Here is a 25,495-nt window from a genome sequence, read left to right as displayed (position 1 = left end):
CCAAGGGTTGGGGGGCTGTGTGGGCTGTGTGGTCACACAAGAGGCTGCCTTTCTGAGGTCACCTTTCTGGTGACCCTGCTCATCACCATCTGTCCCTGGAGAAGCCATAGCTCCTCTCTGCCGCCCCATCCTCAGGTCCTCCCGCGGCAGACCTGCGGCCTCTTCACACACACGATCTTCTACAACGAGTACCCAGGCGGCTCCAGTGAGCTGGACAAGATCATCAACGGGGGCGAGCTCTTCCTCACAGTGCTCCTCAACCCTGTGAGTGCTCCACAGCCCTTGGCTGGCGGTGAGGAGCCAGGGAGGACAGTCGTCTGCAGCTGAGGCAGGCCTTCCCAGGCCTGGGGGGCGGACAGGAGCAAGTATGCGGCCAGGAGTTGGGACACCCGCGCTCTAGCCCCGGCGGTGTCCCCGCTCCGCTGCATGACCTTGGTAGAGAATCTGAGCAGTCTTTTTTTTTTTTTAAGAAAGAGTTTATTTATTTATTTGTTTGTTTGTTTATTTATTTACTTATGGCTGTGTTGGGTCTTCTTTTCTGTGTGAGGGCTTTCTCCAGTTGCGGCAAGGAGGGGCCACTCTTCATCGCGGTGCGCGGGCCCCTCACTATCGCGGCCTCTCTTGTTGCAGAGCACAGGCTCCAGACACGCAGGCTCAGTAGTTGTGGCTCATGCGCCCAGTTGCTCCGCGGCACGTGGGATCTTCCCAGACCAGGGCTCGAACCAGTGTCCCCTGCATTGGCAGGCAGACTCTCAACCACTGCGCCACCAGGGAAGCCCCTGAGCAGTCTTTGTTTTCCTTTTATAATCTTGCACTTCCATACAGTAGTGTTGGCACTTTTTTTTTTAAATAAATTTATTTATTTATTTATTTATTTATTTATTTTTGGCTACGTTGGGTCTTTGTTGTTGCGCACGGGTTTTCTCTGGTTGCAGCGAGCGGGGGCTACTCTTTGTTGCGGTGCGCGGGCTTCTCATCGCGGTGGCTTCTGTTGTTGCGGAGCACTGGCTCTAGGCACACAGGCTTCAGTAGTTGCAGCACGCAGGCTCAGTAGTTGTGGCTCACGGGCTCTAGAGCGCAGGCTCGGTAGTTGTGGCGCACGGGCTTAGTTGCTCCACGGCATGTGGGATTTTCCCGGACCAGGGCTTGAACCCGTGTCCCCTGCATTGGCAGGCGGATTCGTTTTTTTTTTTTTTTAACTTGTTATTTTGTGTGTTTATTTTATTTCTTTTTAATTTTTTAATTTTATTTTTTTATACAGCAGGTTCTTATTAGTCTGCGCCACCAGGGAAGTCCAATAGTGTTGGCATTTTTGTCTGTTCTCTTTCCAGTCTGTGTGTGTGTGTGTATAAGTATATAAATATTGTATATTAATATACATAGTAAGCTGAATTTGTTAAGGTGTATATTAAACTATATATCTACATAGATAGATAGATAGTTTAAAATGCACTATATATATAGTTCAGCTGAAAGTTCAGCTGAGCTTTCTGGGTCTCTCCTTGTCTGTAAAATGGAAATAATCATCCATGCTTTAATAATATTAGATAGCTATCAAGTGGTGGTGTTATCAGCTTTGTGGGGTGACCGTGTGCCCCTTATCTTCCACGCACCCCCTCACCCTCCTGCCAAAAAGGTACAAAGAGCACCCATACGACAGCACGGGAGGTCAGCTTCCCCTTTCAGGTGTCAGTCAGACCAGGCTCACCTGGCTGTACCTAGCCCAAGGTCACGCGGTGAGTTTATTGACGGCCCCGGTGAACCTCGGACTGGTCATTGAGCGGCCCTACAAGCTCAAGCAAGACCAGAGGGTCAGAAGTGGGGCTGAAGGTAGTGAAAGGGGCTCAGAGGCTAACTGGCCCCGCCTAACATCTTCCCTCCCTGGAGCAGATCAGCATCTTCATGACGCACCTGTCCAACTACGGGAACGACCGCCTGGGCCTGTACACCTTCAAGCACCTGGTGCGTTTCCTGCACTCTTGGACCAACCTCCGGCTGCAGACACTGCCCCCGGTGCAGCTGGCCCAGAAGTACTTCCAGATCTTCTCTGAGGAGAAGGACCCGCTCTGGCAGGTGGGTGGGGTGGGTGGCCTGGGTGCCTCATTGCAGGGATGGAAGGCCTACCACCCACGGGCATGCACCCCAGGTATGGTCTCAGGGACTCAGTCCTCAGGCCCTCGTGCTCTCTCAAGTGTAAACTCAGGTGCACACTTGCTCACCGGCGTGGGCATGCTTGCTTGCTCTTGTGCACACTAGACCTCCCACGCAGACCTATGTGCATGCATACTCACAGCCTCTGAAAAACAGCACCACAGAACTGTAGGTGAACACAGTGTAAACAAGTGTGGAAAGCAGCTGCCCTGCCTGGCATGTACCTTCTCACTCCAGCAGGCTCTGAGCGTGGGAAAGGGGACTGATCACAGGGCTTGGGGGACAGTTCTTGGGGAAGTTGCCCCAGGGCGCTGTCAAAAACTGGAAGCAGAAGCTGGAATTGATGGTCTCAGGGGTCCACAAACCATGGCTTGTGAGCCAGTCTGGCCTGCAGTCTGTTTTTGTAAATAAAGTTTTATTGGAACATGGCCACACTCATTCTTGTACATACCATCTGTGGCTGCTTTCAAGCTACAACAGCAGAGTTGAGTAGTTGCAACAGACCGGATAGTACCCAAGCCTAAAATACAATATTTACTAAACATTTCAAAAGATTTACTAAACTTTATAGAGAAAGTTTGCTGACCTCTTGCTGAACTTTTAAATTCAACAATAGGAGCTCATGAGCCAAGTGCTGTGCTGAGCATTTTACTAGGCTATGTCTGGGAGCGTGAGACTGACTAGACATGGTCGCTGCCTGCCAGCCGTTCAGTGTCCCAAGATGGGGATGTGACAAGGGCACATGCAGTTACATTTGTCATTCAGGGCTGTAAGAGCCACATATCCATGTGCAGTGGGAGTCCAGTGTCCATTCTTGGGCACCCCTGACATCTCTTCCCCTGTTGTTTTAGGATCCCTGTGAAGACAAACGCCATAAAGACATCTGGTCCAAGGAGAAGACATGTGACCGCTTCCCAAAGCTCCTCATCATTGGCCCCCAGAAAACAGGCAGGTCTCTCCACTCTTGACCAGCCTCTCCCAGTGCCTGCTCTCTCAGCCACAGAATTCTGAGGGCCACCATGCCCTAGTCCCACTCCCCAGTAATCTGCCCCCTCTTTCCTAGGAAGTGAGAGTGAAGCTGGGGTGAACATGAATTGCCCATCAGTGTGGAGGTGGGAAGAGGATAGAGGTTGGGCATTGGATTCTCCTATCTGTCCTGAACCACAGCCTCAGGGAGCTCTCCCTGTGTCCTGCTGGGAGTCTCAGAGTCAAATCAGAGAAGCCCAGATCAGCTACTCTGCAAGTTGGAGCAGTGCCAGGCAAAACTGGTTCAGAGCAAAGAAGACTGATCAATTAGTCATGTCTGCCAGAGGTGCAGGAGGGAGCAGTGGAGAGATTGTTGCTAAGTATTTACCATGCGCACTATATGGCATGGATGGGTACTCCCATGTTACAGACAAAACACTCAAGGCTCAGAGAAGTTAAGTGACTTTCCCTAACACATTTAGTTAGGAAATGGCAGATCCAGGTCTGGAACCCTGGTCTCTGTGACCCCAAAACTTATACTCTTGATCACCAAACTCTGTAGTCTCCTTCTCTTCTGGAACCTCTCATTATAGCATATTCACTGTAGACTCACACGTAGGAAAGGAATGAACTCTCTAAAGGAGGGGGTCGGTCCTGTACTGTCAATTAGGGGAGGGAGTATGAGTGAAGGAAGGGTACCCAAAGAGGCGGCATCTGAGCCAGATTTCTTAGCCCTTCAAGAATTTCTTATCAGCACACGAGAGTCTGGAACTCCCTTGTCCTTGAGTTCCTCCCAAGTGCCATAGAGCACAGAGGCCCAGAGCCAGAAGGGACCAGCAGAAACCGTCTAATTCCTGGATTATGAGGAGACAGTAATCAAGTGGACATGACTGCTGGAGTACAGTGGTGAGAGGATTCTGAGGCCAAGTCTTTGTTTAGTGATGAAGAATGCCGTGATGGATTAGTGACGTCTGCAGTGGATGCAGGAGTTGGCATGCCCACATGCAAGCCATGTATTTGCCCATCCTGAGTTTAGTATGAATCCTTCATGGTAGAGATGAGGAAACTAAACCCAGAGAAGGGAAGGGACTTTTCCAGTATCTCTCAGTGAGTAATGGAGAGCCAGGACCAGAACCCAGAATTTCAGACTCCAGCTTTGTGTTGGGGTGCTGGGCCCAGGTCTCACCTACCTTCCCTCCCCCCAGGCACCACGGCCCTCTACCTGTTCCTGGGCATGCACCCCGACCTCAGCAGCAACTACCCCAGCTCCGAGACCTTTGAGGAGATCCAGTTTTTTAACGGCCACAACTATCACAAAGGCATCGACTGGTGAGTGGGCCTTTCTGTCAACAGTGGGATGGGATGGTCGCCATGGAGTCTGCCCAGGAGGAGGTCTGCTGTGGCCATAGCAGGAAGCAGCTGGAGCTCGCTTACACACAGCTAGTTCCTGTAAACAGGGACAAAACACAGTGACCCTTGAGTCATGATGCTGGAGCCTAGTCACAGATGGGATAGTTGATGGGGAAGCCCTTTTTGCCCTTTTACATTATTGCCTGGGCTCAGAGAATACTAGAAATCAGAGCCCAGCCCCTCCCTTGCCTGCACAGAAATACCCTGAGTCCCAGAGGAGAAGAGGGACATGCCCGAGGTCCCGAGAGCTGGGGCTAAAATCCAAGGGTTCTGACCCGAAGGCTGGCCCTTCCCACTGTGGATGGCTGACTGTGGAGCAGGAGGTGTTCTTGTGAGCCCTTCAGAGGTGGCTTGCTAGCCTTCGGGGAGTCTCCTGGGGAGGTGGTTGAAATTGCAGATTCTCACCAGCGGTTGTAACACATGTATTACTCTTGTTTATTATTTTTATGTCCGTGGTTTACCTGAGTAGAGATATCATGGACGTTCTTCTGTTTGTGTTGTGGTATTTTTCTGTGTGTATTTCCATCAGTCTCTTTCTAGCTGTCTATCTTTCAATCAACCAATCATCTGTCTGTCAATCTACCTGTCTATTTCTCGCTCCAATATTGCCACAGTCTCTTATCTAAAACCCACTGTAACCAGATGCATTATTGAAAGTCATCTCTTTCTGGATTTAGAGAGACACAATATATTTAACAGCACCTTCACCAAGGTCTGGGGCAGTGCCCATTGGCAAATACATTAATATATCTGTAGCAAAGTATGTGAATATTTATGCCAAGTAAGATTCATAAGTCAGGTTTTGCTGCCAAATGTCTTTGCTACAAACTGAGGAAAAAAGCTTCTTTCTCAGAGCTTTCTCCATTTAGATATAACAAACAATGGATTGTGGACGTAAAAATGCTATTTTGTAAAGAAAATTCAGAAATGTGAGAGAGCTAGCAGTTTCTCGGCTCCATTCTCAAGATTTTGATTTTGTTTGTAGGGGTGCAGAAATCTCACAAGCCCCCAGGTGATTCTGATTTCCGATAAAGGGGTCCCTGGGACCACCTCAGAGAAACCCTGTCTCACAGGATAGAGTAGGGATCCTACACCCTTAACTAGGGTAGGCTTTGTGGGTTTTGGTTCCCACACACCCCTGAAGTTGTACCTCTATTTTGCCTCAGTAGGTGCTCCTGGGAGGGTCTGGAGTGTTCACTTAGTTTTCTGAGGGGCCCTCAACCTACAGGTGGTCTCACAGGACTGGTGTGGACAGTCACTCTGGGTGGGACGTGGGAGGTTCATCTGGGAAGCTATCAGGTTCTCCCGCATGAGGCCGGGGAGGGGGTATGGGTGGCAGGAGGTGAACCCCGTCCCCGCCTTGTCTCCTGGTCCACAGTAGCAGCTTAGAAAGCACCATCAGAAGTCAGTCTGGAGGCAGCAGAGGGCGTCCCTCCCCTCAGTGCTGGCGTCCCCGGGTCAGAGGCATCCCCGCGTGCCCCCTAGCGGCCGTGAGAGTTAGGGCCCTGCCAGTTTCACTCTGGGACCATCCCATTTAGGATGGAAAGATGCAGCCCCCTTCCCATATGCTGCCACCCATACCACACCCACAAGTCTTCACATCCTCCTGACCCCAGAGTCTCCCCGAAAAAGGAATGAATTCATAAAGGGGAGACTGCCAAGTGGCCACTCCGTCTAGGACCCCTGCCAGAAGTGAGTCCTTGTTTGACGAGAGCCATGTGCCTGCTTGCTTTCTCAAGTTCCACCCCCAGCCACCGCGGCCCTCCCAGCTGCGTCCCTCAGACCCCTTCATCCTGGGTCTTGCCTGTGAGCCCTCCTCTCTGGGCTTCCTGCAGGTACATGGAGTTCTTCCCTATCCCCTCCAACACCACCTCTGACTTCTACTTTGAGAAAAGCGCCAACTACTTTGATTCGGAAGTGGCTCCCCGGCGGGCGGCTGCCCTGTTACCCAAGGCCAAGGTCTTGACCATCCTCATCAACCCAGCAGACCGAGCCTATTCCTGGTACCAGGTGAGCCGGGGTGGGGGTGGGGCCCTGGGTGGGGGTACGGGCTCTGTCTACCACTCAGCCACCAATAAATACCAGCAAATATTTATTCATTTATTTATTTAAATTTATTTTATTTATTTATTTTTGGCTGTGTTGGGTCTTCGTTGTGGTGCACGGGCTTCTCATTGCAGTGGCTTCTCTCGTTGCGGAGCACGGGCTCTAGGCGCATGGGCTTCAGTAGTTGTGGCTTGTGGGCTCTAGAGCACAGGCTCAGTAGTTGTGGCGCACGGGCTTAGTTGCTCCGCGGCATGTGGGATCTTCCCGGACTAGGGCTCGAACCCGTGTCCCCTGCATTGGCAGGCAGATTCTTAACCCCTGGGCCACCAGGGAAGTCCCTCAGCAAATATTTATTATGCGCCTCCTTTGTGCCAGCCCTCAGTAGGCTCCTGGAATGCTGTGGTGGGTAAGAACGGCCCCGCCTCCACTGCGCTTCTAGCCCGGAGGATAAGCCAGGCAGAAATCCATGTTGAATCCCAGCCGAGTTACCTGCTCACCGTCCCAGCTTCATCTGGGGACCTGCCTCTGACTCTGACACCAACAAGAGGTGGAGGCTGGTTCCATCTTGATGAAGCCTAGATTTGGTGAACAGTGATCTGGGCTCATACTAACCGTGGCCTCCTTGCTGGGCACGGGGTGGGAGGGGGTTGGGAAGTCAGAGAAGAACAAGACACAGGACCTGCCACTCTTAGTGGAGAATGCAAATGCCCGATCAGGTAAGGAAGTTACGTGGACTGCGGTTTGTGCTAGAGAGTGTGACTCCTAGTTCCTACTTGACTATGTAAGAACTAGAAGGTTCTTTAATTTCAATGACCTGACTTAATTTTTTCTGAACATCATTCCACTGGGCTTACAGGAAAGCTTAGGCTCTGGCCTTTTGGGGGTTTCCTCCCCTGCCTACCAGTCTTCCTAGGATTATGCCACAGTGCCAGGGTGTGGGGCTTCCTCGTCTAGAGCCGGTCCAGGAAGGCCCCTCTAGGTCTGGCCACCCTCTGAGCCTCGTCTCTGGGGCCTCATTGTGGCCACAGGCTGGCAGGAGGCAGGTGCAGACCTTCTTTGCTCCCTGTTCCCACAGACCTCTCTCTCTCCTCTCACTCCCCAAGCCTGGGGACCCTCCTCATCTGGTGGGCAATCTCTCTCTTCTACTTGCTTCTCTAGGACTTTCTGTCTATATCCCAATATTCTCCTTCCCTCTGGGCTTTGTCTGTGGGGGAACAAAGGCCACTTCTCTTTTCTGCTCTGCCGAGTGCTCCCCACCTCCTGGCAGTGAGCAGAGATTGGCTGTCTGCGCTTATGGGGGCAGGAAAGAGGAAGGAGAAGGCTGTAGCGGGAAAGCGGCCCTGGCTGAAGTCCGTCCCCATTCTGTTCTAATGCTCCCGCTCTACATCTTCACCTCATTGGAGCGTCACGGCAGTTTTCTAGAGGGCAGAGGGCTTTGTGCATGTCCCCTCTCACAGATGAGAAGACCAAGGTTCAGCAAGCCAGGTGACTAGCTCAAGTTCACGTGCTGCCATTTTGAACCCAGCTCCTCCAGGTCTAAGACCCTGTTCTTTCTTCTGTCCGTGGTCGAGGCGGGATAAGGAGAAGGGGGACTAATTCCTACCAGGAGGATCCAGGAAGGTGCTGGAGGGAGAGGAAGGACAGTGGCCTGCCTCAGAGGGGAGGTCAGGAGGGGGAGCTGTTATGCACCATTATTGCACCTCCCCCACCCGAGCTCTGTGTGGTCCTCAGTGGAGGTGTAGGGGCTCGTGAGGGTTACCCCTGGTGGACAGGTTCCTGATCTCTCGACTTGGGAATTCTGCAGATGCTGACTGCCCGTGGCATTATTTTAGGTGGTTCAAACCTGGTGTTTTCCCCTTTCCAATTCTTCCCCAATCCTCCTGTCTTAGACTGCTTGGGCTGCCATAGCAAAATATTGTAGATTGGGTGGCTTAAACAACAGAATTTTTTTCTCACAGTTCTGGAGCCTAGAAGTCTAAGTCCAAGATCAAGGTGACCGTCGGTTTGGTTCCTGGTGAGAGCTCTCCTCCTGGCTTTTAGACAGCCACCTTCTCACTGTGTCCTCACATGGCAGAGCAAGCAAGCAAACTCTTTGGTGCCTCTTCTTACAAGGGCACCAATCCCATCACAGGGACCCCACCCTCCTGACCGCATCAGGGCCAGTAGCAGACATTTGTATCTGCCTGGTGTTTGAGAACATTGCTTTATTTTTATTGTATTTATGAATGATTACCTTTATATATGACAACTGATTCTAGTTTTCTATTTATGGAGGCAGTATTGAGTTTTATTTTGAAATACATTTACGTGAATAAGAAAGATGATTCAATGTAAAGAAACTTAGGTTGACTTGGCACGTACAGGTGGTTTGTGGATATGGCAGAAATCGCATAGATGGTGTGAAGCAACCAGCATTTGGAAGCTCTGATCTAGTCCAACTCCCATCTGGCAAAGATGGGGAAACTAGGGCTCCGAGGGGCTATGACTTCCCTGAAGTCAAAGGGTAATGACAGGTAGAACCAGAACTTGAACCCAGGGCTCCTGGTTGCAGCTCAGGGTCTTCTGGCTGCCTCCTGGTTTCTGTCCCACAAAAGCCTCTTCCTTTGGTCCCTCCACGTGACATGCTGACCCTCTCTCTCCCCTTGTCTGCAGCACCAGCGAGCCCATGATGACCCGGTGGCCCTGAAGTACACCTTCCACGAGGTGATCACAGCCACGCCTGATGCATCCTTGAAACTGCGTGCCCTCCAGAACCGCTGCCTGGTCCCCGGCTGGTATGCCACCCACATCGAGCGCTGGCTCAGCGCCTTTCACGCCAACCAGGTAGCTGCCTGTCCCTGACCCTCGGGAGGGCAATCACAGCCCTGGCTCTGGGCAGTTAGCAGAGAGCCTCAAAATCTCTTTTACCAGTTACAGGGCCAGACATGGTGTCATTGGAGAGTTAGATCTTTGGGGTCTTCAGAGGTTTCAGTCTTGTTTATCCCAAGCCCTTGTCCCATCACAACAGGCTCTGTATCCCTAAGGGGACCCAGAAAGTTCTGGGATAGGCCCCTGGGAGTGAGGGAGACAGGCGTGTGTGACGGAGGGAGAGCCTGGTTGCAGAGGTAGATGGGGCCAGATTGCTGAGGCATTTTAGGGAAGCCCTTGGAGGATTTAGGCAGGAGAGTGACATGTGGTCCGGAAACTTGGAGAGAGGCAGAGAGGGGATGTCACAGGCATATGAGGGGCAGGCAGGGATTTGCCGATAGCCTAAACCCTAGGAGAGGATGGCATCGGTCAGAGGAAGCCGGCAGAAAGCAGGGAGTTAGACTGCCCAGGACTGAGGCATGGGGACACCTCCCGTCCACAGGTGGAGGAAGAAGCAGTCTACAGAGTGTGGGGTCCCCAGTCTATAACCATGGCTGCTGACCCAGAAGACTGGGGGCCTGTTTGCCACTGGAGTGAAAACAGGTTCAGATCACACTCTCCTTTTTCTTTTTTTCCAGATTCTGGTCTTGGATGGCAAACTGCTGCGAACGGAACCTGCCAAAGTGATGGACACAGTGCAAAAGTTCCTTGGGGTGACGAACACCATTGACTACCACAAAACCTTGGCGTGAGTGTTACCTTGGCCTTTCAACAGGGGGATGTCCTGAGCAGGCACCTGGGCCCAAAAGCCAAGGGCTTGAATGATTAGGAGAAAAACACAGATTAGTCAGCAAGTGTGAGAAAGTACGCATGTCCCTGATGGCAGTTTAGCAGGAAAGTTAACATGACTTGAGTCATATTAATAAAGATATTGACTCAAGAAAAAGTGATGTGATGACTCTGGTCAGTCCTACACGTGGGGTGTTCTTTTCACTCTGGGCTGAACATTTTCAGAGTGTTTTACCTAAGTAAGTTAGACCAGCAATGAGCAACTCCAATTCCCACAAGGGTTTCTTATCATTAGATTATGACTTACATATAATTTAAGGAAAAAGATACTATAAATATTGTCATTGACTAATCATTCCCATCACTCAAAACCCAGTGCAAGTGCACTGAGAACGCTGTCCCAAGATGGATAAGTGCCAGCCTATGTTGAGGGGCTCAGGGCTGGGGAGAGGCTGTCTCCGAGGGTCACAGACAGGTGACACACACATCTGAATGAGGGAGTCTCAAGAGAAGGAGAAATAGTCACCTTCCCCAGCTACCTTCTTAGGAAAGCCCTTCAGCAAGAATATTCCCTTCTCCTTACTTTGGAAGTTGAAAACGGAAGGTGGAGAACGGTAGTCAGTCCTTCCCTTTGAGGGTAGAAAGGAGCAGTAGCTGAGGGTATGGCTGTGGCAGTAGAGATGCCTGGGTTAGGATCCCAGACATCTTCTTTAATTGTGGACCTTGGACATGTGTCTTAGTTCCTTCAAGCCTCACTTTCCTTCTCCGTAAATTGGGGATAAAGGTAATAATTCCTACCTCCGGAGAGTCACTGTCTTGAATGAAAGCATGTGGGTGGGGCTCTTGGCTCAGTGCCTGGGATGTACTAATCTCAGTAAATGATAGCTACTCTCATCATCATCACCACCACCATTACCATCACATGTGCCTACCCTGGGACCCATTCAAAAATCCCTGTCTCCCTCTCCCGCCAAATGTGAACTCTGTTTTCCTTCTGTCCTCATGCCCAAGAACCTCCTAATGGTTCCTGATCTGGGACTGAATTCTGATGCCATTATGCCTCTCCTCCCCATGACAGCATCAGATGTCCTCTCCCAAAAGTACCTTTGAAGGTCCAGCATGACTTCAATTCTGAAGGCAGTCTTGCTCTATCATTTCTGAAATTTATTTAAAAAACACAACATTCCAGTGACGCACATGCTTAAATGCAACTGTAGATACAGCATTTCTTGATAAAGATTGCATTTATTAAAAAGCAAAAGAACCTCCACTAAACTTTTTTCCCCCTACTGGGTTCTCACCCCTGAGTTGGAGAGTGCTAAGAGGATGCCCAGAATAAGGAAGGATGGGAAGTGTTCATGTTAGGGATTTGCTGCAGGAACTGAGCCTGCCCAGTCAGGAGAAGAGAGATCTCAGAGCATGCGGCCTGCCTTCTGCTGGGGAGAGGGGGCAGGTGTGTTTAGTGGAGCCCAGAGCCAAAGCTTGGGCAAACAGATGCAAGTATCAGTCCCACAGACCAGAGTGTGCATATGGGAGTGGATCCTGTGATTTTCTAGTAGGCTCTGCCATTCCTGAGGTCTGTGAACATTGCCTGAAGTGGGAAGGGGCTGGGCTGGGCCAGGCCAGCTCCCATCCACAGGCTTTCCCCACCTTCACAGGTTTGATCCAAAGAAAGGATTTTGGTGCCAACTGCTCGAAGGAGGAAAAACCAAGTGTCTAGGCAAAAGCAAGGGCCGGAAGTACCCAGAGATGGACTTGGATGTAAGTAGCAGACCTGCTGCCTGCGGCAGGGGAATAAATGATGGGGGTCCCTGTACTGGAGGGAGTCTTCTCTTTACCTGACACCCAGCACTCAATGGCTTTGGCATTTCTTGGGTGGTGTTCTTAGCAGGAGGAAATGTGGGCTAGGGGATATGGTGGATCAGAATTGATTTAGTCAAATGAGTATTTCTTCTACAAGGGCTGAATGCTATGGGGCTTTGAGAATGAATCAGACCTGTTCTTTGCCTTCAAGGAGCTCCTAGTCTAGGAGGGAAATGAGTCACATGTGCCAATAAGTAGAATACAAGGGAGGAAGTGTTTTGTGTAGTTAGGTATGAACAAGTGCTGTGAGACTTCAGAACAAGGACCTGCCACTTGAAGTTGGATGGGTAAGAAGGCTTCTCAGACGAGGTGGGGGGGGTGGGGGTGGGGGAGTGTCTCTCGAGTTGGACCTGGAAGGATGGAGTAGTATTTGGACCTATGGCATGGAAGGATAAGGCATTCTTGTAGGAAAGGACGGCCTGTATAAGGATATAGGGGAAAGGGCACACACTGTGACTCTGGTTACATTTCCCTTTTTTTTCCATTACCCCTTGATAATTTTTTAAGAACTGAAGTATAGTTGATTTATAATATTGTGGTAGTTTCAGGTGCACAGCAAAGTGATTCAGTGATATATATATATTTTTTTCAGATTATTTTCCATTATAGGTTATTACAAGATACTGAATATTGTTCCCTGTGTTATACAGTAAATTCTTGTTGCTTATCTGTTTTATATATAGCAGTATACCTGTTAATCCCATACTCCTACTTTGTCCCTCCCCCCTCCCTTTCCCCTTTGGTAACCATAAGTTTGTTTTCTGAGTCTGTTTTGTAAACAGATTTATTCTTTAGATTCCACATATAAGTGATATCATATGGTATTTGTCTTTCTCTGTCTGACTTCACTTAGTATGATATTCTCTAGGTCCATCCACATTGCTGCAAATGGCAATATTTCATTCTTTTTTTATGGCTGAGTAATATTTCATAGTGTATATATATACCACATCTTCTTTATCCATTCATCTGTTGATGGACACTTAGGTTGCTTCCACATCTTGACTATTGTAAATAGTGCTGCTATGAAATTGGGGTGCATGTATCTTTTCAAATTAGAGTTTTTGTCTTTTCTGGATATATGCCCAGGAGGAGGATTGTTGGATCATATTGTATCTAGTTTTAGTTTTTTAAGGAACTTCCATACTGTTTTCCATAGTGGTTGCACCAATTTACATTCCCACCAACAGTGTAGGAGGGTTCCCTTTTCTCCACACCCTCTCTAGCATTTATGGTTTGGAGATTTTTGATTTTGGCCATTCTGACCAGTGTGAGGTGGTACTCATTGTAGTTTTGATTTGCATTTCTCTAATAATTAGTGATGTTGAACGTCTTTTCATGTGCCTGTTGGTCATCTGTATGTCCTCTTTGGAGAACTGTCTATTTAGGTCTTCTGCACCACTCCGTTTTTTTTTTTTTTTTTTTTATCAGTCATCAATTTTATACACATCAGTGTATACATGTCAATCCCAATCGCCCAATTCAGCACACCACCATCCCCACCCCACTGCAGTTTTCCCCCCTTGGTGTCCATACGTTTGTTCTCTGTGTCTCAACTTCTGCCCTGCAACCCGGTTCATCTGTACCATTTTTCTAGGTTCCACATACATGCGTTAATATACGATATTTGTTTTTCTCTTTCTGACTTACTTCACTCTGTATGACAGTCTCGAGATCCATCCACGTCTCAACAAATGACTCAATTTCGTTCCTTTTTATGGCTGAGTAATATTCCATTGTATATATGTACCACAACTTCTTTATCCATTCGTCTGTCGATGGGCATTTAGGTTGCTTCCATGACCTGGCTATTGTAAATAGTGCTGCAATGGACATTGGGGTGCATGTGTCCTTTTGAATTACGGTTTTCTCTGGGTATATGCCCAGTAGTGGGATTGCTGGGTCATATGGTAATTCTATTTTTAGTTTTTTAGGGAACCTCCATATTGTTCTCCATAGTGGCTGTATCAACTTACAGTCCCACCAACAGTGCAAGAGGGTTCCCTTTTCTCCACACCTTCCCCAGCATTTATTGTTTGTAGATTTTTTTTTTTTTTTTTTGGCTGCATTGGGTCTCCATTGCTGTGTGTGGGCTTTCTCGAGTTGTGGCGACCAGGGGCTACTCTTCGTTGTGGTGCACGGGCTTCTCATTGTGGGGGCTTGTCTTGTTGCAGAGCATGGGCTCTAGGCACCCAGGCTTCAGTAGTTGTGGCACATGGGCTCAGTAGTTGTAGCTCACGGGCTCAGTAGTTGTAGCTCACGGGCTCCAGAGCACAGGCTCAGTAGTTGTGGTGCCCGGGCTTAGTTGGTCTGTGGGATGTGGGATCTTCCCGGACCAGGGCTTGAACCCATGTCCCCTGCATTGGCAGGCAGATTCTTAACCACTGCACCACCAGGGAAGCCCCTGTTTGTAGATTTTTTTTGATGATGGTCATTCTGACTGGTGTGAAGTGATACCTCATGGTGGTTTTGATTTGTATTTCTCTAATAATTAGTGATGTTGAGCATCTTTTCATGTGTTTTTTAGCCATCTGTATGTTTTCTTTGGAGAAATGTCTATTTAGATCTTCTGCCCAGTTTTTGATTGGGTTGTTTTGATATTGAGCCGCATGGGCTGTTTATATATTTTGGAGATTAATCCCTTGTTGGTCACTTCATTTGCAAATATTTTCTCCCATTCTGAGGGTTGTCTTCTTGTTTTGTTTATGGTTTCATTTGCTGTGCAAAAGCTTTTGAGTTTAATTAGGTCCCATTTGTTTATTTTTGTTTTTATTTTCATTACTCTAGGAGGTGGATCAAAAAAGATCTTGCCACGATTTATGTCAGAGTGTTCTGCCTGTGTTTTCCTCTAAGAGTTTTATACTATCCGGCCTTACATCTAGGTATTTTATTCTTTTTGATGTGATGGCAAATGGGATTGTTTCCTTAATTTCTCTTTCTGATCTTTCATTTTTTGTTAGTGTATAGGAATGTAAGAGATTTCTGTGTATTAATTTTGTATCCTGCAACTTTATCGAATTCATTGATGAGGTCTAGTAGTTTTCTGGTAGCATCTTTAGGATTTTCTGTGTATAGTATCATGTCATCTGCAAACAGTAACAGTTTTACTTCTTCTTTTCCAATTTATTTCTTCTTTTTCTCTAATTGCCGTGGCTAGGACTTCTAAAACTATGTTGAATAATAGTGGCAAGAGTGGAATCCTTGTCTTGTTCCTGATCTTAGAGGAAATGCTTTCAGCTTTTCACCATTGAGAATAATGTTAGCTGTAGGTTTTTCATATATGGACTTTATTATGTTAAGGTAGGTTCCTTCTATGCCCACTTTCTGGAGAGTTTTTAATCATAAATGGGTGTTGCATTTTGTCAAAAGCTTTTTCTGCATCTATTGAGATGATCGTATGGTTTTTATTCTTCAATTTGTTGATGTGGTGTATCACACTGATTGATTTGCAGATATTGAAAAATCCTTGCATCCCTGGGATAAATCCCACTTGATCATGGTGTATGATCCTTTTAATGTATCGTTGGATTCAGTTTGCTAGTATTTTGTTGAGGATAAAGATCAGAGCAGAAAAAGATGAAATAGAGATGAAAACAATAGCAAAGATCAATAAAACTAAAAGGTGGTTCTTTGAGAATATACACAAAATTGATAAACCTTTAGCCAGACTCAAAGAAAAAAGGGAGGGCTTCCCTGGTGGCGCAGTGGTTAAGAATCGCCTGCCAATGCAGGGGACATGGGTTCAAGCCCTGGTCTGGGAAGGTCCCACATGCTGCGGACCAACTAAGCCCGTGCGCCACAACTACTGAAGCCCAGGCGCCTAGAGCTAGTGCTCCGCAACAAGAGAAGCCACCACAATGAGAAGCCCACGCACCACAACGAAGAGTAGCCCCGGCTCGCCGCAGCTAGAGAAAGCCCACGCACAGCAACGAAGACCCAACACAACTAAAAATTAAAAATAAAATAAATAAGTATTTTTTAAAAAGGGAGAGGACTCAAATCAATAAAATTAGAAATGAAAAAAGGAGACGTAACAACTGACACCACAGAAATACAAAGGATCATAAGAGACTACCACAAGCACCTGTACGCCAATAAAATGGACAAATTCTTAGCAAGGTACAATCTTCCAAGACTGAACCAGAAAGAAATAGAAAATATGATCAGGCCAATCACAAATACTGAAATTGAAACTGTGATTAAAAATCTTCCAACAAACAAAAGTCCAGGACCAGATGGCTTCACAGGGGAATTCTATCAAACATTTAGAGAAGAGCTAACACCCATCCTTCTCAAACTCTTCCAAAAAATTACACAGGAAGGAACACTCCCAAACTCATTCTATGAGGCCACTGTCACCCTGATACCAAAACCAGACAAAGATACCACAAAAAAAGTAAATTACAGGCCAGTATCACTCCTGAACATAGATGCAAAACTCCTCAACAAAATACTATGTTTCTCTTTTCTTGTTTGCTCCTGGTTTTAATTCTGTCTCTCTTCTCCCTATCACAAGAATTTTGACCTTGTGTGCTATATTTTGGTGCTCCTACTATATGAGTTTTCTTTTGAAGGTTGTGATTTTGAAGAAGATTGTGAATAAATAACGGGAGTGTGGGAGGATGCCAACAGGATGGTGGTTTTAAAGAAGCGGGGGGGGGGGGGGGGGGGGGCGGGGTCACTCTTGAGTCAGCACACGACCAGGATCTGAGCTTTCCTTCCTGTTACAGTCCCGCGCCTTCCTAAAGGACTATTACCGGGACCACAACGTCGAGCTTTCCAAGCTGCTGTACAAGATGGGCCAGACACTGCCCACCTGGCTACGGGAGGAGCTCCAGAACACCAGGTAGCCATGGCCACCACCGCCAGACTGAATGTGACGGCAGGGACGTCCCGCCACACGCTGAGCCAGACTGACCTGCAGAGTGGGGAGCTGGGCCCGGGCTGGCCAAGCACTTACAAGCAATACTCTGCTGCAGCCCAGGCAGGGCCAGGAGAAGAGCCCAGGCAGGTCCACACGCGCCTCAGAGTGTCCAGTGCTGGGTTGGTGGCCTCTAGGACCTCCTTGGCCAACTGGGGTCCATTCTGCTCATAGTCTTTCATGAGGAGGCCACGTCCTGTTGGTGGAAGACCACAAGCTGGTAGGAAGGAGTCCACAAGACTCTGTTTTCCGTCCCTGTGTTCTACCCACCGTACCCTCTCCATCCCATCACTCCCTGCTCCAGTAGGGTGTCCACTCAGTATTAGCTGCCCTATTTTCCCTGTCCTCCAGACAACGAGGAGAAGAGCCCAGCTGGGGCTTTTGCCAAACCAGGGAGAGAGATTGGACGTTTCCCTGATGGTTCAAGCCAGGCTCTTCAGAGGGGTCAGCTGGGAACCCAGAGGTCGTCCCTAGGCTGCGTGTGAGCGTGTCCACCTCGAGAGAACGCTTGACCTCCACACCCATTCTGCTTCATACCTTCCCATCTCACCTTCCCTCTTTAGAGAAAGAATCGCTGGTTCCTACAGTACCCACCCAGTCCTAAAGGCCTCCTTCAGGGCCCTGGGGCACTGCCATGCATTTGGACCCAGAGACCCAGGCCTCAAGCCTACCCCGTTTCTTCCCCCTGGGATATGACATGTGTGGTGTTTCCTGTGGTAAAAGACTGAGGCGGTCGTGGAGTCGGCCGTATACATGTTCCAGTGTACATATGTTGTCCCTAAGCCCACCTGGCCTTGGCCTCTGGCAGATGCTGGGCAGAGTTGAGGAGACCACCATCCCTGCTTTGCGCCAGCTGCCTGTGGCCAAGGGTTTCTAGAGAGCCCCTTAACCTCCCAAATACTAAGAAGCTAAAGTATTTTAATATTTTTTTTCCTTGGTGCCAGAGTTTATACCCTGGGTGCTGGGGTCGCACTGTGTTACATATATATATATAACATGTATATATATATATTATATTTTTTTTGGTTGGGTTTGTTTTTAATTCAGTCGTACAAAATGGTGGCAAACCCCAGTCCCAAAGTGCGTCATATCTCAGTGCTAGAGAATGGGATGGAAGGGCAGGGGGGCCATGTTCATGTGTGGAGGCCTCAAGGACACAGTATGGAAGTGCCCTGGGAGAGGTCAAGTGCCATGGCTGCCCCGGGTGAACAGGTGGCGAGATGCATAAGCAAGACCTACTCTTTCCAGGAGATCTGGCTTCATGAAGCGTGGTGACCCTGGGGCACTTTTGGCCAAAGGAAACAGCCAGGATGGGGTAGGAGACCCCAGGGCTTAAAGGCTGGCCTGTTCCCCTTCCCCTCACATGGTGCTAGGTTGGGAGCTGCCCTGGGAGCCACAGAACTGCCTCCAGGCCCCCTGCAGACAAGGGGATCTCTGGGCTATTTTCTGGTTGGGGCCTGCTCCTACCCACCCCTCCCGCCCCCATCTTTTAACAATGTGAAGTGACTAAGGCTGGGGTGCCTTTCCCCAGCCCCTCCCACTGCCAGTTCAGCTTTGAACTGACACCTGGGAAATCCTTTCTGGAGAGCCTTGTCTTGTTCAGAAGACTCTAGCATGTTGGGGCTGAAGGGTCCTTCAACGGGTATGGACACAGGTCCAGAAATGGGAGGTGGCCTCCGGGGCTGATGTCACAGAACTGATGGGGAGCAGGGCCCAGAACTGAACTCGAGGCTCCCTATTCCGAGCCCAGTGCTCTTCTTCCAATGCCACACTGCCTCTGAGCCCATCCTTGGGACCCTACTCTGTGCCAGGTTGCTGTCCCTCCTTTAGTCACGCCCTTGGTTATTCCAGGATATGGGGACAAACCACTCCTTCCCAGCCAGGGTGCCTTTGAGCCTTCTCAGTTGCAGATCTGCATTTGCATCCCTGTCGTGCTCTCCCCACCTCAAAAGGTCCTTTCCCAGCCTGGGAGCCTGGGTCTTAGTTCCCAGGGTCTCCACTGGGATGGAGAAGTGGAATGTCCTACGGGGCCGGCTGCATATGGCTCTGCTGTCTCCTGAGTGAAGCGTTTCCATCATGCTTCTCACTGGGGCCTTAGAACCCGGGAACCCTGGGCGCTGCTAACCCTGCAGGGGATGAGGAGCAGAGTGTCTGAGGGCAGGGTGGTGTGTCTGCGTGTACGCTTGTGAAGACTTACCTGCACCAGGAACCAGACTCCCAGAGCGGGCAGCGGCTTCCGCAGTGCAAAACCTGGGCCTCACTTCCCATCTGTCAGCACGGGGCTCTGCTCCGTGACCCGTGAGGACGTCACAGCTCCCACCGTCTGAGATCTTCCCTCTGGGCCTGGACACCTGGGCAGGCTGCCCGGAGCCTGTCCTCGTGGGGCGGGCAGGTCCGCTCCCTTTGTCCTCTGGCCTGAGGAAGAAAGAGGCAGGTTTGAGGCCCTGTGGTAGCAGAGGAAATGCTGGAGACTTTTGTCCAGGCCCTTCTGGGAGTCTGGGGACTTGACCTGTCACATGTTTTAAGTCTGTCTTGTCACTGCTACTTTTTCCCTTCCCACTAATGAATCTCTCTCGAGAGCCCACTTCCAGGACCGGTAGGTACTGGGGAGGGGAGAGAAGTCCCTCTAGGTTCTCTCAGCCGCTGAGCACAGAGACCACCCCCCCCGCAACAAGAGGAGAAAACCAGAGGTCAGTGGGTGCGGTATCCTCAGCATCTTCCATGTTTACTAAGTCACTGGCCAAAAACAAGAAAAAAAACTCTACCATCCCTTCTGCCATCTCCTCCACACACCTGTGCCTCAAGCTCGGTGCAGGTGGCATGTGTCACCTGCAGCTGCCTCCGTCACTCGGGGCTCTAGAGCTGCCCACAGTGCGGGCCTCTTGTGCCGGGAGAAAGAGTGTGAGGTTTAAAAAGACTGGTCTCTTTCGAGCTCTAAGTAGGAGCAGCCAGTGCCTCTGGGGCCCAGCTGGGGGAGCAGTGGTCTGTCCCCAGTAGAAGAATACCGCTAGGTTGACTCGCAGAGATTGCCGGTCCCAACATCGAGCTGTCCCCGCAGGTTTGTTAGGAGAAAAAGCAAGTAAATAAGTAAATGTTGTACCAAATATTTTATAATGAACTCCCACTGCCCACCATTCAGACTTAAAATTAATGTTTTGCCACATTTTAATCTTTCCTTCTGTACAAGCATATTTTTTCTGAACTGGTTTAAAAGTTGCAAATATAATGAGACTCCACCCCAAATGCATCAGCCTGCATCTCCTAAGAGTTAGGACATTCTCCTACAATTGGCCCAGTATCACACCCAGTATCACAACAGTAATTTCCCAGCAACATCTGCTAATCAATCCATATTCACAGTTCTCCCAAATAACTTATACCTGGTTTTGGAATCGGGAACTAGTTAAGGTACACATGTTGCATCTTGGAACTGTGTTTTCTAAAATCTCTTTCAAGTCAGTAAACTTTCCCTTCTGCTCACTCTGGTTTGAATGACATTATTTCGGAGGCTGGCAGGCTGCTGTCTTATAGAAGTCCCACATGCTGGATTTGTCTGTTTCTTCATGGTGTCATAGAACAAGTTCCTCTAACCCCTGTGTTGGCAAGGGTAATTTAGGCTATGGGGATTGGTACCTTTTGTGCTGACTTGAAAACTTCAGTCCATCCTAAGATGCCCCTCTGCTGTCACCGGTACCAAGTGCCAAATCGGCAGAGGGGCCGGCCAGAGCTGGAGAGGGCGAGGGGGGAAGCATCACAGCCGCGCCTGGGAGGGTCTAGAAAGAAGAGGCTGGACCACGCAGTGTGGGCCTGTTGGGAATGAGATATCGCGGACTCAGAAGTTCCTGTGCTGCCCGCTTTGCTCCTGGTGATGGCACACAGGGCACCAAAGAGCATCTCTCTTTCTCTCTGTTTTGTGGTCTCTGGGTTTTCATTTCCTGGAGGCCCACAGTCTGTGTGCACTGGAGCAGAGCCAGCCCCTGGGATGCACCAAAGAAGGGCTCTGCGGGGGCGCTGCCCCACCCAAGCTGCGGTTGCGGAGGAGAGCACTGGGCTGGAGGCAGGAGATGTGAAATTTTGTCCCAGTCGAGTACACTGAGTAGCTGAGTGACAGTTTTCCTCCCAGGGACTCAATTTCCCCATCTAGAATGAACAGATGGGCCTACAGCATGGATTTTCAGACGTCAAAGAAGGAAGCAGGTCTGCTCTAGTTAAAGTGAGGATGGAGGTCCCAGGCCCCCCTCACCGCTGCCCGCGAGGCACTGCTGGGTCCCCAGGCTGCTCGCCCAGGGCTGCCTGCCCCCAGAGGCTTCCCCTCGCCAGCTCAGACAACCAGAGACATTTTTTAGTTCCCACAAGGGAGAGGCATGGGCTTTGTGTGGGGTCAATGTCAAGGGCCTATGGGGAGACTCTGGCTGTGTTTTATCCTAATAAGTTCATCCCTCCCTCTCTCCTTCCTCTCTGTGGCCCTTGAGGAGAATGAGGGCGGAGAGGGTTTTCTATGACTGTGCTAGCTTTTCTTATCAGCAAGAGGGCTCCTTTTGTAATTTGTGCATGAAATTCATGTCATTTCCTGGGGAGAGGAGAGGGCTGACTGGAGAGGGTGCGGGGCACATTAGGGGAGCAGGCAGAGGTTTCTTTCCCTTGTGGGAGTGGGGAGAGGAGTAGAGAGGGGGGCGCTACCCCGCTCACCTGGTCAGGGCTCTCAAACCAGCCGTTTTGGGTTGTGTTAAAAATGGGAACCTTCCCTCCATTAATGTACAATCTTGAACTAACTGCTAATAAAGTGGGGTTCTGTTTGTACACGTTGGTCATGTCTGTCCGTCTGTCTGACGCTTTTGCAAGGCCCGCAGGGGAGGGTGGAGAGAAGGATGTTCACATGCACAGCCAGTCTGGCCGCCCCTGTACACACAAGGTGACTTTGTCAAATCAAAGATCAATTCAATGGATTGTAAACTGAAGCTTTTCTAGATAGCAGAGGCCTGTCCCAGGACAGCCAGGTGGGGTGTCTCAGGTGACAAAGAGCCCTCAGCCACGCTGGATGGTTGAGAAGTGCTGGGGATGGAGCACTGAGAAGAGCCTCAGTCTAGAATTAGTTCTGCTGTGTGTGATGTGACCGGGCCAAGTCATTCTTATGCTTTGATCCTCAGTTTCCCTCATCTCTTAGGGGTGTGGAAGGAGTTGGACTCAGTGGCTACTCTGGAGAACTTGCTTAAAATGCAGACTCTTCGGCTGTGCCCCCAGAGGTTCCTCTCTGGCAGATGTGGGGTGCGACCCGAGCACCTGCATTTTAACAACCTCTCCAGCACTCTGGGAAACCCTGGCTCAGATAGAGGGCTTCTACGGGTTCTAATTAATTCAGAGTCCCGCTGTCCGAGGAGTGAAAACTTCGGGTAAAAACAAATGACTTCCTAGCCCTCCCAGCCTGGTTGAGCTTGAGATTTGCGGGGGAGGGGCAGAGGCAGGGAGCAGAGAGGCAGGAGCCTCTGTGGAACTTTATGAAATGCACATTCCCAGGCTCCCCCAGTCCCGTCCACTCAGTCAGAACCTCTGGCAGAGAGACCCAGAAATGTGGCTTTTAAACAAACTCCCTGCCGCACAGGAAAGTGTGGGAACACTGAATCAGGCCACGAAGGATGAGCCACAGAAGCTCCACAGAACTGTGGACGGCTGGGCGTGCTGGCACACAGCCGGGAGCACAGCGAAACACCAACCCCAATGGCACAAGGGCGGCACTTGCAGACACCTGTTTGGGGTTTGCCAGCTGGGAGCTTGGTATGGGTCGTGGGGCAACAAGAACATGGGTGGAGGCTGCATTAATGGGAGCAGTGGATCTGCATGATACAGATAGGATTCCGGTGCTGGGTAGGTGGTCAGGCTACATCAGAGATTTTTGAATTTTAAAACAGCCTTTTGTCTTTTAAAGAGAAACTTAACTGAAAACCAGGTAGAGGCAGGAAGGGTGTTTCTGGTTGGATTTGGGGCGAGTATCTGGGCTGTCATCAGTTCAACTCCTCTCTGTCACCATACTATCTTGGAACCCTAGGAATCCTTGAAACACATTCTGAAAGCCCAGCCCAGGTGCTCTCAGAGGTCCCAAGAGTCCTGCAATTCTAACAGGTTGAGCGAACAAAGACACATCGAACCCTCCTCATCCCCTAAGTGAGGAGACCACTCAGGGGACATGGTGCCCCAGGAGCAGTGTTGGATCCTGGAAGTGGGCATTTCCCTCAGAGAAGCCCTGGATCAGGTGCACAGGGCAGTGTGTTCCATAATAGCAAAGCCCTAGAAACAACTTAGATGTCCACCTAGAGGGGATCAGCTAAATAGCCACTCGTGCGGCCACATGCTGAAACATGATGATGGAGGAGAGAATAATCAGCTCAGTCTCCAGGTCCCACCAGGAAATATCTTTGAGACTGACCTAAGTGTGACCATTTGTGGAAAGAGAATGCTACATAACTAAGTACACATACATACTCTGCTGGCTCGTACTGCTTATGCTATTCTGCATTATTTTTCCTGGCAATGTAGCTAGCTATCTCTGTCTCACGCCAAACTGATAACTCGTTAGCTCTGGTAGAGGGGGCAGGGAAAGGGGAGAAGATTTGAAAGGGGACTTGAGCTTTGGCTGAAATATTGTACTAAAAACAATGAAAATGCATGTGTCGGTTGTGGAATGAAAAAGTCTTAAAAGTAATTAGAAATGGGTGAAGCAGAAAAGGGGGTCCAGGCAGCTGGACTGTTGTGGGATGCTACCATGAAAGCAACCCTGCTGTTCCCCCAGCCCACAGGCACCCAAAGTGCAGGGCCAGAGGAGGCCCTGGCTGTTGGGGGGAAGCTCTTGCCTTGCTGCAGGTATCCTGAGCGCTTGTCAAGCCCCTGAGCTGAGGATTCCGACGCGCTGTGTGACTATAGGTGACTCCCAGCTCCCACATGCTCACAAATGGGGGAGTTAGCGTGAACACCAGTGTTGGGACAAACCAACATTGCTTGCCTGAGAAGGACACAGCCTAACACCTGTGAAATTCCTGACAAACACATTACCATGAATCTACCCAAGGAGAAAACAGTGGCACATCCATGTTGAGGGACATTATGCAAAATAACTGGCCTGAACTCTAAAATTGTCAGGGTTATGGAAGATAAAGAAAGGCGGAGAAATGGTTCAAGATTAAAGGATACAGAAGAGACCTGGCAATCAAATGTCATTTATGATCCTGGAGGGGTCCTAGACCAGGAAAGAGTTACCTATAAAGAACACCATATTGACAACCGGCAAAATGTGAATATGGACTGTGTACTTGGATAATAGTATTTTATCAATGTTAAATTACGTGATTTTGATTACTGTTCTGTAAGAGTATGTCATTGCCCTTAAGTTGTACATGCTGAAATATTGTTGGGTAAAAGGGAAAAATAAAGCTGAATTTTGACTGATGGTCTTTTTCCAATGGGTCAGACTTATCTGGTGCAGTTCACAACATGTCCACCAGGGGACACTGTCATCCCAGTCTCTGACGGGCTAGAGTCGGTGTGAGCCTCCCCGGGAAAGACTGGGCTGGTAGTTAATGGTGGTGAGGTGATGATATTATAAAGAATCCAATGACATGGATAATAAAAACTATTTCTCACTCTGTCGGGAAGGCCTTCTGCTTGTCAAGTGCCGTCTCTCTTCATCCTTGCCACAACTCTGAGGTAGGGATGGTCATCATTCCCATTATGTAGATGAGGAGTCTGAGATTCAGAGAGGTTAAGTGATTCTGCCAGGGTCACAGAGCTGCGAGTCCTTGGTCTGTGAGACTCCACCGCCTTAAGCCCCCTGGGTAGTCCTGCCTCCTGTCATGAGGCAAAGTGGGGAGAACTCACTGAGCCTGACCATGTCCCTCTCCAGGCTGGACATTTAAAAGTATGTATGTATGTATGTATGTATGTATGTATGTATGTATGTATGTGTGTATGTGTGTATATATATATCCATGAAGATAAAACACAACACTGCCTACAGTGAGATCTAAGTCCACCTCTAAACAGCTCACCCCACCCCCAACCCTCACCTCTAACCCACCCCCCTGACCTTTTCTTCAGGGGAAACCACTACCACCAGTTTCTGTGGATCTTTCCAGAAGTTTTTTTTTACAAATATGAGTAGCTAAGTACACATAACATCCTCTGCTGGCTTGTACTGCTCATGCTATTCTGTACTTCACTTCTTCACTGGTACTGGGGACTGGGTAGAGGGGTATTTGCTGCTTTGTGTAGTAACAGATGGAGGTTCTCCTCTGCTAGAGGTACCTGGGGAGGCTCCACTCTGCCAAACCTTTAGGGAGGGAGGGAGGGATAGGCTGGAGCTTAAATTCTCTAGCCTTTGCCCCACTCTAGGGTGTTGTCCTTCGGGAAGGGAGGAGGCTGCATAGCATGGTTGTCGAAATATGCACAGATAGGCAGACCTGATGTCAAATAGGTTCATATTGGTTATGTGATCTTGAGCAAGTACCTCATGTC

The 25,495-nt window shown here is 49.3% G+C and overlaps 1 protein-coding gene across 4 annotated transcripts in view; it reads left to right on the top strand.

The window, feature by feature from the left end:
* NDST1 (N-deacetylase and N-sulfotransferase 1) overlaps positions 1–24,431 on the top strand; it is an 85,303-nt gene extending 60,872 nt beyond the window's left edge. For all 4 annotated transcript variants that reach the window (XM_082455030.1, XM_082455028.1, XM_082455027.1 and 1 more), the window contains 9 exons: positions 136–264; positions 1,891–2,073; positions 3,003–3,099; positions 4,323–4,446; positions 6,363–6,537; positions 9,226–9,396; positions 10,059–10,168; positions 11,868–11,970; positions 16,803–24,431. In XM_082455030.1, coding sequence (XP_082311156.1) covers positions 136–264; positions 1,891–2,073; positions 3,003–3,099; positions 4,323–4,446; positions 6,363–6,537; positions 9,226–9,396; positions 10,059–10,168; positions 11,868–11,970; positions 16,803–16,922 — 1,212 coding nt within the window. In that variant the 3' untranslated portion in view covers positions 16,923–24,431. The remainder of the gene's footprint in view (positions 1–135; positions 265–1,890; positions 2,074–3,002; positions 3,100–4,322; positions 4,447–6,362; positions 6,538–9,225; positions 9,397–10,058; positions 10,169–11,867; positions 11,971–16,802) is intronic.
* Positions 24,432–25,495: the final 1,064 nt, after the last annotated feature.

The sequence above is a fragment of the Balaenoptera physalus genome, assembly GCF_965194825.1.
Source record: "Balaenoptera physalus genome assembly, chromosome: 3".
Taxonomy (NCBI): Eukaryota; Metazoa; Chordata; class Mammalia; order Artiodactyla; family Balaenopteridae; genus Balaenoptera; species Balaenoptera physalus.
Note: the sequence above shows the minus strand (reverse complement) of the source record. Positions and strands in the feature narration are given on the sequence as shown.